The following is an 18,360-nucleotide window of genomic DNA, read 5'->3' on the forward strand; positions in this document are numbered from 1 at the left end:
ATCTCCATGTGTCCGCAGTGTATACACAGTGTCCAAAGGTACAGGCATGACAGTGTATACCACCAGGGACTCTGGTGACCACAGCTAGATTAAAGAATGACTTGCATAAATGCATAAAGATTTAAAAATAAATATTTTCTTAATGCCATCAAATAACCTATCCTATAACCTATATTATTGCTGTAAACAGAAAACAAACCAAAACAAACAACAATAACAACAACAACAAAACCACCAGAAAAACCAGCTCCTAAAGAGACTGCTGACTGAATCTAATTTTGACTGCCTGTAACTCTTGAATATCCCACAGAGAAATTCTTGTAATGCACAATTTTGAATCGAGCTTTAAAAGCACCCTTTATAAATAGCAAAGATCAACCAGCAGGATAAGTTTTCAGGTCATATGAACAAGTTTTATTCATTTTATCCTCGTAATTAAGGCTTTCTGAAATTGTAGCCTTGTTACTGAAGAATCAGCTAGCAGACTTTCCATTTATAAGGTGTAACATCTGATTTAGAAAACTGTTTAAGATCATCATAACTGAAATGTACTTATATTTATAAGGGGCTGAGAACACAAAAACTTGGACTTAGCCCAGGGGCTCTCGATGAACTATTTCAAAAATAGTGATCTAATAATGAAGGTTTAACTCCAAATAGAAGACTAAATCCCTCAAATGGTATTTAGGGCCTGATTACACATCTTGCAGGGAAGTCCTCTAAAAGACTAAAACTTCATCTCCCTTGAGGAGTAAATTTGCCACATAATACAGACATGGATACAGTCTCTTCCTTGGCAATTACTCTCTAAGGGATATCTCACTTCTTTGCCATGATCCTGCTGCCTAAACAGCTCTGTGAGCCTGTTGACTTCCAGAGAAAAATTTAAACACTGCCAACAGTTTCTAGGCTCAGTGAAACATTAGGATCTTGATATTAGCCTCCCAAATCTACAAAATGCCACTATAGATTCTCTTCTCTCTTGATTTTAAGCAGTGGTAACACAAAATAAATGCAGTGAGCTCACTGATAAATCTGTTGCCAGTTCTCCTGTCTGATTTAGAAATGTATTTTAAAGAATCATGCAGAACTACTAAAACAATACATTTTGTAACAGTAGCAAAATAGTAAAAATAAAGCAGTTAGTAATATAGCAAAACTAGACTCAAGAAGATAACGTTGGCCCGAGGAAGTGCTTCCCTAACAGCACAGAAATAAATGGGGCCAGGGTAGAAACAAACATTCATTTTGACAGAGTTGTGGCATAAAACAGATCCTACAGGAGAGTATTCATTATGTAAACTGCTCAGCACCAAGGTAAGCACACATCAGCTTCATTTAGCTCTCCCATGGCTGAAGTGATGTGCATATTTAGACATAATATATAAAGCATGAAAAACAGGCCATTTCTAAAGGAAATTTGTGAGTTGCTTGTTTGTTTTGATAGTAACAAGATTTAATAATAGCTGAATTTGTTTTAAAAACACAGTTCATTCTTCTAAAGCAACATCTTTTCACACTGCAAACTGTCTGTTAAGTAGAAGCAGTGTATGCTAAGAAAACAGGATAAGTATAAATGTCTCTAAGCCCAGTCACATAAATCTCACATAATGTTAACCCTCAAGACTCTTTCCATCGACAGAAAATAGAGCCTGCAGTTTTTCTAATACAAAAATACAGTCATCCTTTACTTGTCACCACAGACCAGGAAATATCTCAAAATGTGTCAAAAGAAAGGGTAAGAAGAACAATACAACTATATTGTCAGTTTTAATTTGATTTTAAGATTGAAGTGAACCAAAAGCATATGCCAAATGAGAATTCCTGAGAAGGATATAACCTCTATGTTTGGTTGCCCTCCTGCATTCTTGAGGAAAGAATGCATAAGTTAAGGGCCAACATTTTGTAAAGAAAAAACATATGGTTGCTTTTTGACACAGGCCAGGAAGGTATACGACAATCTGCTAACTAAATATATTAATCAGTCCACTGGTTCATGCCTTTCAGAACTATTTATCTAAATTAGTAAATAGGTTATTTTAAGAAAATAATTAAAAAACCCACAGCAACACAGATTCTAATTAGAAACATCACATTTTGATTGTGGCTTTACTGTGGCAACATGCTATTCTGTCCAACCAGAGCAAGATATGGTTGTTGCAGTTTATTTAAACAGTAGTCCTGGGTAGCTAGCAGGTTTCCAGATGTGCTACTCTACCTCCCTGCGACCAATAAATAAAAGGAGGAGGACTGTTGGAATGCTAACATTTTCTCCAGAAAATGGCTCAACGAGTTAAAGCTACGGATGATAAAAGGGGCTGCACCACTTCTTGTCAGGCTGCCAGGACTGAATGTTTACTTATTGCTGGGTCCCCAACAGATGGGGGGGAAAAATAATTGAGAAAGTCTCTTTTCCCAACCATTTTGCCATGAAGAAGATTATAGCAAAGCAAAACAGATGATTTATGTGTTAGAAACAGACCCATAAAGACTCATTCAAATAGTTTCACGTAGGTTTCTCGGTGTTTATGTTAGCAGATATTTTGGAGGAGCATCTGCAATCTAAACACTATCATGTTATTCCACAGTCTGTCATTTTGCCTGTCATATTTATATTTAACACACTCTGGTCTACAGCTTTTGCTGCATGAGGGACTCTAAATTGGGATGGACGAACTTTGGGGCTGAATTATGCTTTGTTTCTCAAATAAAGCCACAGGTGTACACAGCTCTGGAAGATGTTGAATGTTCCTAATGAGGGAGGCTTTGTGCCTCCTTGTAAAATCATACTGCTTAGACCAATATTTGACTATCTGAGACAAAGTAAGAAGGAAATGCAAAAGTGAGGAAAGAGGCTGAAATCATGAATCTTTGTGGATACTGTCTCAAGGAAACAGAGTACGAACCAGGCTGCATGGCCACAAATCACTGTGTCATCTGCTACTGAGCCAAGCATCAGAAAATGTTTTATCAGGTTTTGATACTGCTCTCTGTAGATCCAAGATCTATCTTGAGGACTGTGTAGAAGACAGCAGGCAGAATCAAAGAATAGCTGGGTCAGAGCCAGGATGATGCATATGTCAGGACTCTGACTTTTGCTTGGGAAAGCATTTTTTCTGAAAACTGCCCAGTTGCCATCTCTGGTGCACATGATTCTGTCACTGATCTCTTTCTCACCTGCAGAGCATGCTTACAAGCAGCTTGGCTCAACTCTTAATACTCAACATCTCAACAACTTTTCTCATGTGCCCAGGACCAAAATCTGGGCTCTAGGGAGAATGTGCCTGCACAGCATGATGAAGTACAGACTCCTCAGCCAGTGTGGGCACCCGATCCCACACAGCCCAGCTGGCGCTATGCTTTGCATATGCAGGCTCACATTTTGCCATGTCGTAATCCTTCATCTGCTACAAATAGACTTGGGGTTGTGCTGCCAATATATGTTATAAAACCCATGAGGTACAAGAGGATGAAGTGATGGTAATGAGCAAAGGGGCTACACTTTCTGAGGCCACAAACTGTTTTTAATACATTGTGCTGATCAACTTCTTCACAGACAACTGCAAAAACACTGTAAGAGCCACATCCACAAATAGATGAACTGATAATAAACATTACTAAGAAATTCTCGATTACTTATAGGGAGATCAGGTAGACATTCAAAAACAAGTCTAAAATTCATCAGTTCTTAAGTCAAAACGTGCTTCTGATCATGTATTGTGTCTGCTTCTTTGAAAAGGAAGGAAGAGTTGGCACAGATTTCTATAGGAGTAGAGTATCATTCCCTAATGTTTTATATTAGTCAGAGGAGCATAAAAAAAATTGAGATGTAGGTTCTATGAAAAACGGAAAATAGGTTAGACAGAATTTTGCCCTTGATGTACTACCCAGACATCATCAGAGCTAACTGCATCTGGACACCTACCATGATATTTGTCTGGAAAAGAACCACATATAGCAAGACTTGTTTGGCCACTAAAGGTGAACCAAAGATTGTTTATTCCAGCTAATGAAAGCTGTACTACAAGTGCAAACCTCTTCCTTGATTTGTTTTCAGAGATAATACAGATGTAAATTATTTTAGACACGTCTGCTCTTTTCAACATTTCGGCAGCACTAATTTCCTACACTGCAGCACTACCTGTTTTTTTATTAGTTGCGGGTTGAATTGACTCTATGCAAGATCCTTCTTTCTAAGAATAGAATAGAATTATCAAACAAAGATATGATACTAGAAAGACATAGTTATATTAGGCAAAGAACTGGACATGCCAGTGAGAATTTTGTAAACATTTATCAGCTGCAGAAGAATAGAATACTTGGATGCATTTCTTACCCATTTCAGATACGTCATTGCCATCTTCCTGGTAGTAAAGCCAGAAATACCTTATTTAATTAATCAAGCATCGACTACCAAAGGTCAGCCTGGATATCCATCACATAACCCTACCAGTAGCATTTATATAATTTAAAGTAATACATTTTTTCTCTGATAAGCTACAACTCTTTTAAGAAAGGCTAGCAGCTTTTTATACTGATAAGAGGAAGTAACATCTTGAGATGCTGAGACCATGAAAAATTATTAAAAAAACAACACAAAACTAAGCCAACAGCTTCAAATAATGCTTACTCAGCATAATATATGTGATAGGCAATAATGATACATGCTGCTATTGTTGTCAGCCACTGAAGACAAAGGACCCACGCATAATTCATGTATTAATTCCTCCCCTGAACTTGCTGAAACTCATATGTCTTCAAATACACATAAATATTTTCATTTGCCATAGCTGAATAAAATTTCTGGATTTCACATCTCTCAGGAATTAGTTTAGGAAAACACTGTGCTATTGTCAAACTTTTGGCTTATATATATATATACATGGTGCACGGCAGAGGGTAGAACTGATTTCTTGCTAGTTTTTCTGAGAAGGATAATCATTGTTTCCCACTTGACACACACATTATGAATTCAGCCTCCAGGTATTCTGCATGTAGGGCTAAATTCTATAGAATCCTAATCAATTCCTAGACCTGCCAACTTGGAGTGGGAGAGTAAACAGGCACCAAGGATCTGTTTTCTCTGATGTATCCAGATTCTGAAATAAAATAAGCTTGTTCAAGCCCAAGCATGTCCAAGTCACAAGTGTGCACTTTGCAGATATACAGTAATGGAAAGCCAGTGTAAAAAAAAATACAATGTGGCATAGTATCTCCAGCCAAAGTACAAGACAGATGATATGCCAAGTCCTAGAATTATATTTCACAGTTTCAGCTGTGCTCAGACTGTGAAATACCTGAGCACTGCTGCAATAGGAAAATATAAGTCACAGATATTGTCACTGACATAAGATACTGTGCACAATACAGTAGAAAACAAAACTGTCAACAAGTTGGGTTTGCTTCTATTTCTATTATTAGAAAATAAGAACAAGTCCTGCAGTAAATTACAAACCATCAGATTCTGGGGGACTGGAAATCAGTCCAGGATAAGATGCAGAATATCTTTGTTAGTAACATTCATATCCAAGTCTGCAACCAACTTTTTTATGCTCAGACACCTGTAGTCAAGATGTAATTAATCTTCATAACAAAAATTCATGTCTGTACTTTAAACAGAGAGAACTTAAAATACATTTGGGATTTTGGAGCAACTTAAAACTGGATGGTAGGAAGAGAAGAAAATTTAAACGCTGAAATTTAAATTGTCACTACTCTCGAGGGGTAACATTTCGGAAAGATTAACTATGTAATCCATAGCTCTTTTCTGGCCATTGATTTGAACTGTCTGCACATTTCTGATGACAACATTAAACTGTTTTTTATTGCTGTTGATGAGGCTCTCATGAACTTGCTGGGATCACTCACTACTATGGTGGAAATAAACCAAGCTATACTTGAGACATGAGATGCATACATGAGACATACTAATGCATAAGGATAAAAATCTAGATTTCAAGAAAATAAACTCACTTTGACATCATGTAAGGGCAGCTTTCACCCTAGAGAGCTAAACTGAAACTTGGATACAAATCTCCACACACTAAAATTTCAGATTGTGAAGAAAGTATATTTTTTAAATCAGGAATGCAATGCTGTCAAATAACGCATGATCTAACCAGAAGAGACTGCACATTTGCTTTACCTGAGTCAGCAGCTGTGATCAATAAAACATACTGCTCCTTCGTTTCCCGGTCCAAGCTCTGCACCAAGCGTAGCTCCCCGCTGGCTGAGAGAATAAAAGCTCCTTCTTCATTGCCACTCACCAGAACATACGTAAGCTTGCTGTTTAGGCCTTGATCATCATCTCTTGCTACAACCTACAAAAGCAACATAAAGGCATATAAAAAAATTCAGTAACCAATAAGTATAGGGTCTGCACAATTTAGTTGGGATAGAGAAAATATTCTCTATGATAATAATCCTAATTAATGGATTGAACTAATCCCAGTACCTTAAGGCCTACTATAAACCAGCTGTAATGGTAAAATGACTTAAAACAGCGATGATGGACTTAAAAACATTGCTTGAAAATTCTACAACAGTTAATTACTTGTTTTTCTCAAGTTTAAATACAGTAAAGTTGGCATTGGGGTGCAGTGAAAACCACAGATGACGTGGTATAGACTGAGCTCATTGTCAAAGAACACACTGCATGTCCTGCCATCTCAATCCATGTATTGTTCTTTCAGTGTCTGGAACAGAGCCTTATCTTACATAGGCAATGATCAGATGGAGAGATTTGTTTCATGGAAGCAGAGACTGAGCTGAGAGAATAGGGCAAACTCCTGAAGTCTGAGAGTGTGTGGAAAGATAGACTGCAAGTGGGAAGGGAGAATGACACAAAACCCACTTCAAAGCCTAATGTAAAATTCTGGCAAAGAGCAAGCAAAAAAATAAATAAATAAATAAGAAAAAATCAAAAAGGAAAACAAAAGAACAACCATTGCCTGTTAAGATTATGGCCAAAAGGCAACTTTTAATTTTATCTGCTTTTTTTTTTTTTTTAATGGTCAAGGTATATCAATTTGTTGATTGTACTCACCTGAAGAATGACTTTGGGAAGTGTCTCTAAATTCTCAGGAACATTCACATTGTAGGGAGAAAGTTCAAATGTGGGAACGTAATCATTAACATCTTTCAGAACAATATTGACTGCTGCGGTGTCAGTCCTTGGGCTGCTTCCACGATCGGAGGACTGAACAGTCAGCGTATAAAAGGGTTTCTTCTCTCTGTCCAAAGGCTTAGCAACTGTTATCACCCCCGTCACAGAATCAATGCGAAACTCATTACCAGTATCTCCACTCACAATGGAATAGCGAACCTGCCCATTTGTACCCTCATCTCCATCAGTAGCAAGCACCTGGATTAAATCCGTCCCTGTCAAAGTGTTTTCCTCCAACTCTACTTTATAAAGCTTTTGTGCAAAAAGTGGGTTGTTATCATTAATGTCAAGGACTATGACTACCACATCTGTAGATGAAGAAAGGGATGGCTGGCCCTTGTCTGTAGCCACCACAGTCAACGTGTAGTTGGACACAGCTTCTCTGTCAAGCTCCCCGGTCAGCCTGACCTCACCGTCAATAGTACCAATGCTGAATTTATTGCCCAGGGGCCTAAGCAGACTGTACTCGATGTAGCTGTTCGGACCGCTGTCAGGGTCAGTTGCCTGTGCCTTGAACACAATTGTGTCTATTGGTGTATTTTCTGGGATGTAGGTCAGCTTTGGAGAGATAAAGCTAGGAGGGCTGTCATTCACATCCAGCAGAATAATGGAAACTTGAGCTGTGCTTGTGTACCTGGAGGCAGGGAGAGGAGCCAAGTCATGGACTTGCACAACAAGGCTATAGAAAGACTGGCTTTCTCGATCCAAAGGCTGTTGGATGCTCAGCACCCCGCTGTTGTCGATACCAAAGTGGCCCGCACTGTCCCCGGAGGCGATGCTGAAGGACAGCTGTGAGTTGGAGCCTGGGGGGTCAGGAAAAGGGTAGGTAAGAGAGTGTGCCTTAAGCCCACTGACCTAGATATATAGATGCTTCTAGCCTCATTTCCTATGGAAATGAGGAGCATACGAACATGCCTCCCATTCAGATTCCCCATCATAATTTTTGAATCCAACAGTTAATTTCAGAAGAGTTTCCCAGTGGAACATAAGCCATGGAAATAATTAAATTCTGACAGGAGCTGAAAAGGGAGAGGGAAGAATGGTGCTAATTAGAATGGCCGCTGAAGGCCAGCAGATCTCATCTGTGTACTTTTTTCAGCAAGAACTGCAGTGAGAACATGCACAACTTGTCACACCTGCAAGAGTTCTGAAGAAAGTATCAATAGTTCTGCTGCTAACAGAATGGCTTTTTGCTCCATTCTACCCATTTCTAGTCAGCAGCATTTATCACTGACGTAATTATTTTAGGATTTTTTCCAGCCAATTAAAAACAAAAAAACAAAAAAACAAAACCAGACTCCCATGACTAGAGGAAGCAGGCCAAGAGTGAATACTGTGGAGAGGTATGCTTACCATACAAGGAAGTGTTCAAAAACACCAGATGAACTGCCTTCATCTTATGACTGAAACATAACTAGCAATTATGGTCAAGGGAGTGATTTATACTTTTGGTACAGGAAATGCATTCTGAGTCTTGACAAGGCTATGAAATGGCCCTAAATATGCTATATAGCCACTTAAATGTGAGAGCTCACTCAAAACAGCTAATTGTTGGAACACCTAATGGAAATAGAAATAGGTCTTCTTTCATTTATACATATATATATGCACATATATATGAACTTATGTGCACAGATATACTAAGTATTTATCTCATTAATATTTTAATTTATATTGACTTATTTTCCTGTTTTGGGTCATGAGGACTGTGATTTAGGATTAGCAGATTAACAGACTTTTCACTACTTATTTATCCCTCAAACTCACTTCTCCATGCAAAGAAACCAAACTGCCTGCTTAAGCAGATTATTACTTTGTTGTACATGTTGTCAATTTTACTCAGCAGCTTTTTTCCTTCCAACTAAATTGCTCTGATTACAATATTATTACTGTATTTGATTTATTAATTGATGCTGTTTTTTATGCTCAGACTCAGGAATTCTAGTTCTACTTGCCTTCCCTGGAGGGCTACTCTAATTGGCACCTTTCTCCCTCTCCTTTGTATGGACATAATTACAAAGTAAATAGAATCAAACATGAAAGACAAAATATTTTTATGCAATTAAAGAAATGAATACATTTATATTCCAGATATTACTGTTTCCACATTACTTTGATCAAGTGAAGTAATGTAAAAACATAATACTATTCTATTTTCTGTTCAGCTTCCTTCAAAATGATTAATAATTTGAATAGAAGACTTACGATTTCAGTAAAGTACTTCCTGGCAATTCAATATTTTTGCAACTGACTTCAGAAATAGGTAGAAATTAGATCATTTAGATGAAAAACATTTCTTACTAAATTTTAATACTCTTTTTATCTTTGCTATGGTGGTGTTTGTTCCTATTAAATAAACTACTTGTTCTTTTCACCTCTCTCTACCTTTTCATTATTTCCCCTGCAGATTTAACTGATGTTTACTGTATGGTTCAAGCTGACACAAACACCTGTTGTATCCCCAAGGTGTGTCAAACAAAACAAAACAAAACAAAACGACGGTGGAGCTGTTTCACTATCACAGTCAGTTTTGTCTTGTAACACTGTTTATCCTAAAACAACAGGTATACATCACTGGGAAACAATGTCTTTTAAGAGCTCTTCTGATCTTTGAAACCATGTCGCACAAACAATCAGTTGAATTATATTTGTGTGAATTGTCTGCAAATCACATGCAGAGCAGTACAGAAACAGTTATTTCTGTATTCGACCCAAATACAAGAAAGGACAGGATAAAAAGTTTGGGGCTTGAAGCAAAAATGCCAACAGATGATAACATTTGCTGAAGTTGCAGTCCTACTGGGTACCGAGCCTGGCATGACCTTGGAATGAAATTTCTGTCCTACTAATTTTACTAATCCATTAAAAAAGTCAGTGTGCCAGAAAATAGAAGAGGCAAGATATGTGGCTGACTTTTCATTAAATTTCTCTTCTAAAGCTCATTTGCTTCCTGGCTAATTGACTGCATGATAAATGTAAAATTGTATGCAAGTGTTATGACAATTCACATTCATTATACACAGACAGAAATTTATGTATGAGGAAAAGGAAAACGGACACATATTGGCTAAGTGGAATTAACTATCAAGAATGTTTGAAACCAAGCATCATACTCCTAACTTTAAGTTGTTGGTTTTGGGTTTTTTTTCCTTCTTGTTTCAGTTGTTAGAGTTCACACACACACATATATATATATTTCATTCCTTAGTTCCTTCCCACTGTATATTGTGATGTAGACAAGAATATCTGGACAGAAAAGATGAATTATGAGAGGAGGCAGATGAGACACAAACACATTTCTCTGCAAGCCTAAACAAGAAATCACTTCCCTGGATATGTAGATACAAGTATAAGTTCCTCCTCCAATTTACATTGTTTACATATAAAATAAAATCTTTAACAAGAGTAGAGAAAGGAACACCCATACAAGAACAGCCAACATCATTAAATTGTAATTTCTGACTTGGTGGCTTATCTTACAAAACATTTTTTCTCCATCAGTTTCTCAATTTGATCTCAAAAATTGTTGCACAACCTTCACCATAGAAAATACTATCCATCAGCACTTGGACGTTCCCACTAAAATGTCTGTGATTTGGACAACTTAGTATTTCCAGAAGAAAAAAATATTTCACTGAACCAACTCGACAAGCACAGTTGTTATACGTGAACAAACTGGGATTCCTTGGAGCATGTGGGTACTCTATGCTTGAAGTGCACACTTCAGTGTAAGACTTTATTTCTACACTCTCTCCTGAGTCTCTTGAGTTAACAGAAGACAAGTTTACCAAACATGTCACATAATATCCTTCACCTGGGAACTCAGCATGAGTACTATGAATAATTCTGTATTAAGGCATCCTGAGTAATGTCCGTGGACTCTTAACATGGTGTGGAATAATTTTTATGTATTTTATGACCATATTCTGCATTTATTCTTGTTTGGACAAAAATTATATGGAAAAATGTTCAAGTAAGCTATAAAGATTGTATCTTTTGCACTCTAGCACATTAATACCTTCTAGATGTCATAAATAATCTCAAGATTAGTTTTTTTAAAGAGAAAATTTCCTTCACTTTTTGCCTTTTTTTTTTTTTTTTTAATTCTCCACTACCAGTACCTTTGTAGGTCACAATTTTCTTAATGATATACTTAAAAGTTACAGTACATTTCAGAATATGTGCTGTGATAATTGCAGATGAAACCTCTTAGTGCAGAAACTTATTTAGGACATGCTATAAAATAAAATAATCAATCTGAAATTAGGTCTAACTTAAACATGCAAGCTGGACGCAGTTTCTTTCCCGGTGCTTGGTGTAACGTGCTCTAGATAAAATACAGCTTTGCAATTCATTGCCACACTTAAGCCTAATGTGAAATATGAGAAAAATAACCTGTACTTACAAAGTATACAGTAAATGTAATCAAATAATGACGTCCAAACAATGGCCCTAATAAGTCCTTTCTGCTAGGCCTTCTAATATGTCACTTATGTGAAATATGCATTTATTGTCAGAATATTAGTAAAGGGCCTACCGTCATCTGCATCAGTGACACTGAAGTTGAGAATAGGAGATCCTGGAGCCAAATTCTCCATCAAAGAGGTACTATATGAGGTCATGCTGAACACTGGCGGATTGTCGTTTATGTCCAGTATATTGAAGTACACTCTGATGGTAGTAAATTGGCCTCCTCCATCTTCTGCACGGATGGTCAGAATGTAATATTGCTGTGTTTCATAGTCTAGTGCACGGGTCAAGTTGAAGACTCCTGTAACAGGGTTCAGGAAGAACATGCCATCTTCATCATCTTCACTCACGGTGTATGTGATTTCCCCATTTACACCGGAGTCATCATCAGTGGCTAGAATGGCTGCCACTAATGAGCCTGCACAGCATGAGAAAAGAGTAAATCACAAGGCACAAGTAAGTCACAAGGCACATCACTGACACATTAAGAGCGAGATCATTGTCAAACAACTCTGCAGAGTAAAAGGAATCCTTTGTAAAAATATTCAAGCCTCAGCATTGTATGTTTAACTTCTTTGAAAGGTATTTCAAAGCTGACAGCAACAACCAGTATGACATTGATTTTCAAGGGCTATTAAAAAATACAAACAAGAAATGGTCAGCAATATTTGTTTTTATCTTTAAATGGGAATATGTCCAGATGAGATATCAACCATGGTAAAAAAAAAAATAAAAATATGCATATTGTTTCTGCTACTCAAGGACCCTTTTCTCCCCACAGACAGGTTCTGAAAACTTCTATTATAATTTCTTTAAATGAAGAAACTGAAATGTCAGGACATACCAAAGATCTTAGATTTACTTTTTGAAGAAAGTGCATGAGCACTGTGGTTAGAAAACCAGAAACCTTATAGGGGTCAATTCTTCATTGTTTTTTGAAATTCAGCTCCTTGTGAATTTGTGCCATTGTTTTCATTTCTGCATAGCTGCATTCACATGACTGACATATCTTACTAAAGTTTGGAAGTTCAGTCTCGCTACTGAGTGCATTGAACATAATTATAATTAAGATCAGCTCATTTCCAAGAAAGTTAATCATTTAGATTCTTTTTCCTGGAACCAAATGAATTATATTTGTTCTAGCACAGTTAATTGTTTACAAGCAATGTGATGATGAAAATTGCTTATCAGGATGAAAAATGCTGCTACAGCTCTTACCCAGTTGAATATCCCCATACAATTTCCATACAGTATTACCTAATATTTTAACATTTCTAATGGAATGTTAATTGGTCAAAAGGACTCTATGGCTGTTTATATTGCCTTTAACTAAAACACCACTGAATTTTCAGACAACATAGCTTTTGAAAAATTTGGTCTGAATAGTTTCTAGCTTAAAACCTAGCTCATGAACACTAAAACATTCTCACAAAAGAAACAAAGGAAAAGAGCAACTCAAGAGATCAGCGATTATTTCTAGGAACCAGAATTAGCTATCTAAAGGTTACATTTCTTAAAGAAAACACTGTCAGAGCCAGGAGTTGAAGATGAGATTAAGAAAATATGATGTTAAGGTTAGGAACTGAGCATATGTCAGAACCAGTGTATAAATTACTGGCAGTTCAATGGTCACCAGTCTTGTGATCCTACCCTCAATATATTAAGTACTATGAGTCATATTCACTGAAGATGACTAGCATCACCGCATCTTTTCCACAAGAGTATAGTGTTTCCATCCTGTTAGTTTTTCCACTTATTTCTTTTCTTGTTTATTTTATTATTTTATTTTAAGTAGTAGCACTCCAAATTTTCCACTGGAATATGCACAATTCCCATTCTGCACCTACGCATTAGGCTGTTGTTTCTTGGAGTAGCAAACATTTCTGTACTTTCCTAAAAGAAACGTTACTCCACTAGTGCACAAGTTAGCAAGCAGAGTTTCAGCATGACATGATTTCCTCTATTTCCATCATGTTTGAGAGCTGCTCCCTGGACAAGTCAGGTAGGCCCTCTGCCCTCTTCCTCTCAAGTTTCTCTAGATAGACAAAAAGAAAACTGTCACTTTAGGGCCATTTTCTATTTACCTGGAGTGGCATCTTCTGGAATGTCAAAGGAATAAACTGGTTTGGAGAACTTGGGGATGTGGTCATTAACATCACTGACAGTGATGTTTATCCTCATGTCAGAGGACTGCAGGCCATCGTCAGCACGAACTAGCAGGGAGTACTTGGAGCGGCGCTCCCGGTCCAGGCGCTTGGTGGCTATCAGGTCTCCTGACTCCGGATCAACATGGAAGCTATCATCTGCACCGCTGATAATAGTGTATGTGACAAGGGCATTGGCTCCCTAAGTAAAAACAGAAGTGGTCAAATCAAGTTATTTGCCAGGAAAACCACATCGTAATTTTAAGTAAGACAAGAACCATTCCAGTAACTGCACTTGGCAAATACTTTCAGAACAGCTTCCTTTAATAAACAGCCTTCCTGCTCAGCCTCTTTTTCAGTTCCCCAATACAGATGCATACACACATAGTTTTTATTTATGAGACGTGAAGTGACAAGACTGCTCTGATACTTTTTTGCTCCACTGTTCATAAAAGGATTGCATTCAGTCAAGACCACAAAGCTCTGATACCTGTTTTAACTTCAAGCCAGCATTACCAAGCAGCGCAACACCTTTCCATCTAGTAGTGATCAGTGTTTACTAGTATTTTATGTTGGAAGACTAAATTAAATGGACATCCTGCCTGCAGACACAGCTCTGCCTTCCCTGTCAACTGAAGAGGAGGAGGATAGGATGGATACAAGGATGGAGATCAGGGCAACAAACACCAGCTCCATCACCTCCAGGTCAGAGAAAACTCCTGGGAGCAGTGTTTGCATGGGCGCTATCCAGCAACCCCCCCAAAAGGGCTCTTCATGTGTCAGGATCCATTCATCTCTACAAGTAGCCAGCCCTGCAGTGACAAGTCATGTGTCACTAATAGCACAGTTCTGATCTCTTGGGTTGTACTGTCATTCCCTGGAAGCAAAAAGATTTTCCTCTGGGGATCAAACAGAATTTTTCATTTCACCTTGGAAAAAAAACCAAAGGATTCATAAGCATTTTGAACATTTTGGCTAAAAACAAAATGACAGAAAAGTAATTTTACAAAGAAAAAAATGTGTTTTTTTTTCTTTAATCCGTAAATGTTGAAATTAAAAGTTAACAAAAAAAAAAAAGGTCTTTCTACCCCAAAATTGGTACAATGCATCTTGCCTGAGCCCAACACCATCATAAATGTGAAAAGCCAGCTTATCCTGCCTATATCACTGATCAGCAATGAGAAAATCATTCAGCCTTACGGATCTCAGTTCCAACGCTTCCCAAAACCAGCCACTACCTGGGCTCCACCCTCAGTCACCTCCTAAGGATGGTTTGCTCATCATGAAGATGATGTCGCACTGTTATGCCAAGGGATGCAACCAGCTTAGCACATTTCCCTTACCTATTAACCTTTTAACTTATACTAAAATACTAGAAAACACTAAATATTTAGCTATACCTTTTTCTTCCTAGCATTGATCTTTATAGCAAAGCAAAACGAGACCTCAGATTCTGGAGTCACTTATTTTCCAAGATACATGTGTGGGCACTGCGCATGTGTTTTGGTGAGCAGCTGGCCATTTCCCCCGTGTCTTTTGTGTGGGGACAACAGGTCACCCTGATCAAAGAGATCAGGGAGAAAGAAATTCTAACTATTATATAATATAGAAAGAGAAAGAAATCATAGCTATTATAGCTAGAAAAGCAAACTAACACCCATTTGTACCTGTGACACGAGAGAAAAGCATTCACTACCTGGTCTTGTATCAGTTCCAAACCTATTCCCTGGAGTGCTGCTTCAAAGAGTCAGATTCTGCCAACAGATAAAATGACATTTTGAAAGAAACCCCCCTTTTCCAGATATCTGGTCTGGAACAGCTGCACACAGTGCTTCTGCGTACACAGACCTTGTGTGCTCAGGTGTACTTGAGGCATGTAATACATTTTCCTGTAATTGTGTGGTTTAATAAAAACAGACAATGGGAATTTAAGATTTCAGAGGTGACCACATTCTGTGCCATTTATTTGGCTGGGTAGCCTTCTACCATCAGAGCATAATGAAAACAGAACTACTTGTGATGATGGCCTAATCAAATTAGTAACTTTACATTAGGTGACAATTAGGTGAGAAACAAAGCAAACTATAAAATATTAACAAGAAATTATACGGCATAACATATTAGAAAAGCTCTACAGAAATTTCCCTTCAACAACAGTCTGAAAAAAACTTGCAAAATGCTAGAAGCTGTTGCAATTGCTAAAGTCTTAGGTGCCATTTAGCACTTACACCCTTTACATCCTTTCTCAGATCTTTAAAAAGCACTTATGTTAACATATAAGGAGCTGGAAATACGATCAATGAGAGATTCTTGTACATACTACAATCATAAGTTTTAAGGTTTCTGTTATCCTTTCAAAGCTCAACTTTTAGCTCTGAAAGCAGCTATGCACATAGCAAAGACAGTATGCTCAGGCACCCTCATTTTACTGAGCTGCATATGTGGGTTGCACATGTGAAGAAAGAAGACAGAAACACATAACACAGCAGAGTTGACACATAAGAGGAGACAACATAATATTCTGCTAAAATCTTAGATAGCACTTTCCATATCTCAGCAGAAAGCAGCCGTTTAACGTTTATTTCTTTCTAATCTTAAGATACAAATTATAAGGTGCACAGTTACAATTTCTGTAATGGATCTCCATTTTTCCAAAGTCAACTATTGTCTGTTCATCAGAAAAAATGTTCTTAATCATGAGTCACATGAGTCACAGAATCACAGAATTGTACATGTTGGAAGAGACCTCTTGAGGTCATCTAGTCCAACCCCCTGCTAAAGCACGTGTAGCTTGCAGTGGAAAGCATCCAGGTGGGTTTTGAGTATCTCCAGAGAAGGTGACTCTGAAGCCTTCCTGGGCAGCCTGCTCCAGTGTTTTGTCACTCTTACAGTAAAGAAGATTATCCCATCTACAGACTGAATTTCCTGTGTTCCAGCTTGTGCCCATTCCCACTGTCTCTAGCAGTTCCCTGTCTTTCTTAAACTGGGGAGCCCAGAACTGGACACAGTACTCCAGATGTGGCCTCACCAGCACAGAGGAGAGGGGGAGGATCACCATCCTCAACCTGTTGGCCACACTCTTTTTAGTGCACCACTGGTCTTCTTGGCATCCCTATATAGTAGCAAGATTAAATACATCAATTAGCAATCACAGAAGTACTAGCCAAAGTAACACAAAAATGACTGCAAATAAAATTCTCCTGAGAGGACTCAATTACCTTATTATTTGAATGAAAGAATTGCTTGTTGTTGTTAAATGTAACCCTGTATTTTAATGACAACACAATCTTCTTTTCATGCTCATACTGACTTTTTAGTCTTTTCCCCAGTGGAAAGCAAATAAGTTGAAGTGAATGAAACAATATGATTAACTCTCTCATAATTTACTTTCCAAAAGGAATGAATACATTAAATTATATTTGGATGTATTTGCCTGACACATACAAGAGACTCCAATAACCCTCATTAAGACACCAGGGCAACTGTTTAACATCAGTCGCTCAGAAGAATTTTGCTAGTTCCTTAACAGCTCCTTAGTTGTAGCATCCCCACAGAAATACATCTATGGAAGCAAAAAAAGCTCTGTGAAACGGTTAGCGTACAAAGCACATGTTTTAGCATTGTTTTTGTTCTCTGGTGAAATAAGACTTCCCTTCAGGATAACAGTATAAAGTTATCTAGTGAGAGCAAGCATTAAGATTTCTCTCATTCTACAAGGCTTATCTCCTATAAGTTTTACTGCAAATCTCAAAACCAGGATTAACTGAGATCTAAAGCTGTGGTTTTAAACTGGATGTCAGTACATCTCTGCAACAAGCTGGGCAGCCCAGTACTGTTGCCAAGTCAGTGAGTGTGGTATGTGATGAAACTGCTGAAAACAACACTGTCTAGAAGCAAAACAGGGGGTGCTTTTTTGTCATCAGTGCAACTGCTCATTAGAACATGTTATGAGAAATTAACTCTCACACAGTCCAGTGAGCAGCCTTCAGTTAACAGGAACTTTGTCATGTGTGTGTGTGCCTATATGGGACTGAATGGCAGGCACTGAACACAGCCTAGCGAAGAGTGCAGATGCAGCACAAACAACTGGGTGGCACAATGGCTCCTCAAACCTTCACTCAGGGAATGAAGGAATAAGTAAAATGTGTGTCTCCAAAATAGCATTTTTTGTACACGAAACGATGCTCCTACCTCATCAGCATCCATGGCTGTCAGCTGCATTATCTTAGATCCATCTCCTATATTCTCTTCCACAGTCAGATCAAGCATATCTGTGGGGAATACTGGTGGGTTGTCGTTGATATCTTGAAGCGTTATTTCCACCTATAAGGAGGGGAATCAGGAAAAGTTGTGTGAGCACTGCAAGTTAGATGTTGATTAGACTTGAATGTTACAAATCACAAAATTTTGAAAGAAATCGGGTAAATTGTGCCTAATCACAAGAATTAGAACGTTGCCAAATAACAGTGACAACAGGAACAACCCCTCCGGATATTAAAATTCCACACTGTTATAAAATACTTATAGGAAAGCTTCTAACATAAATAAAGATAATTTAACTTGTTGATAGCAACTGATTTT

At 37.9% G+C, this 18,360-nt stretch overlaps 1 protein-coding gene across 1 annotated transcript in view; it reads right to left on the reverse strand.

Annotated features, from left to right (window-relative positions):
* The window catches only part of FAT4 (FAT atypical cadherin 4), a 130,916-nt gene that overhangs the window by 44,782 nt on the left and 67,774 nt on the right, over nt 1–18,360 (reverse strand). The window contains exons 3-7 of the mRNA XM_015861904.3: nt 17,971–18,102; nt 13,720–13,981; nt 11,703–12,053; nt 7,046–7,968; nt 6,146–6,320 (exon numbers count right to left, since the gene is read on the reverse strand). Coding sequence (XP_015717390.2) covers nt 6,146–6,320; nt 7,046–7,968; nt 11,703–12,053; nt 13,720–13,981; nt 17,971–18,102 — 1,843 coding nt within the window. The remainder of the gene's footprint in view (nt 1–6,145; nt 6,321–7,045; nt 7,969–11,702; nt 12,054–13,719; nt 13,982–17,970; nt 18,103–18,360) is intronic.

This window comes from Coturnix japonica, chromosome 4 (genome assembly GCF_054131305.1).
Source record: "Coturnix japonica strain WE chromosome 4, WE-NBRP24, whole genome shotgun sequence".
NCBI lineage: Eukaryota > Metazoa > Chordata > Aves > Galliformes > Phasianidae > Coturnix > Coturnix japonica.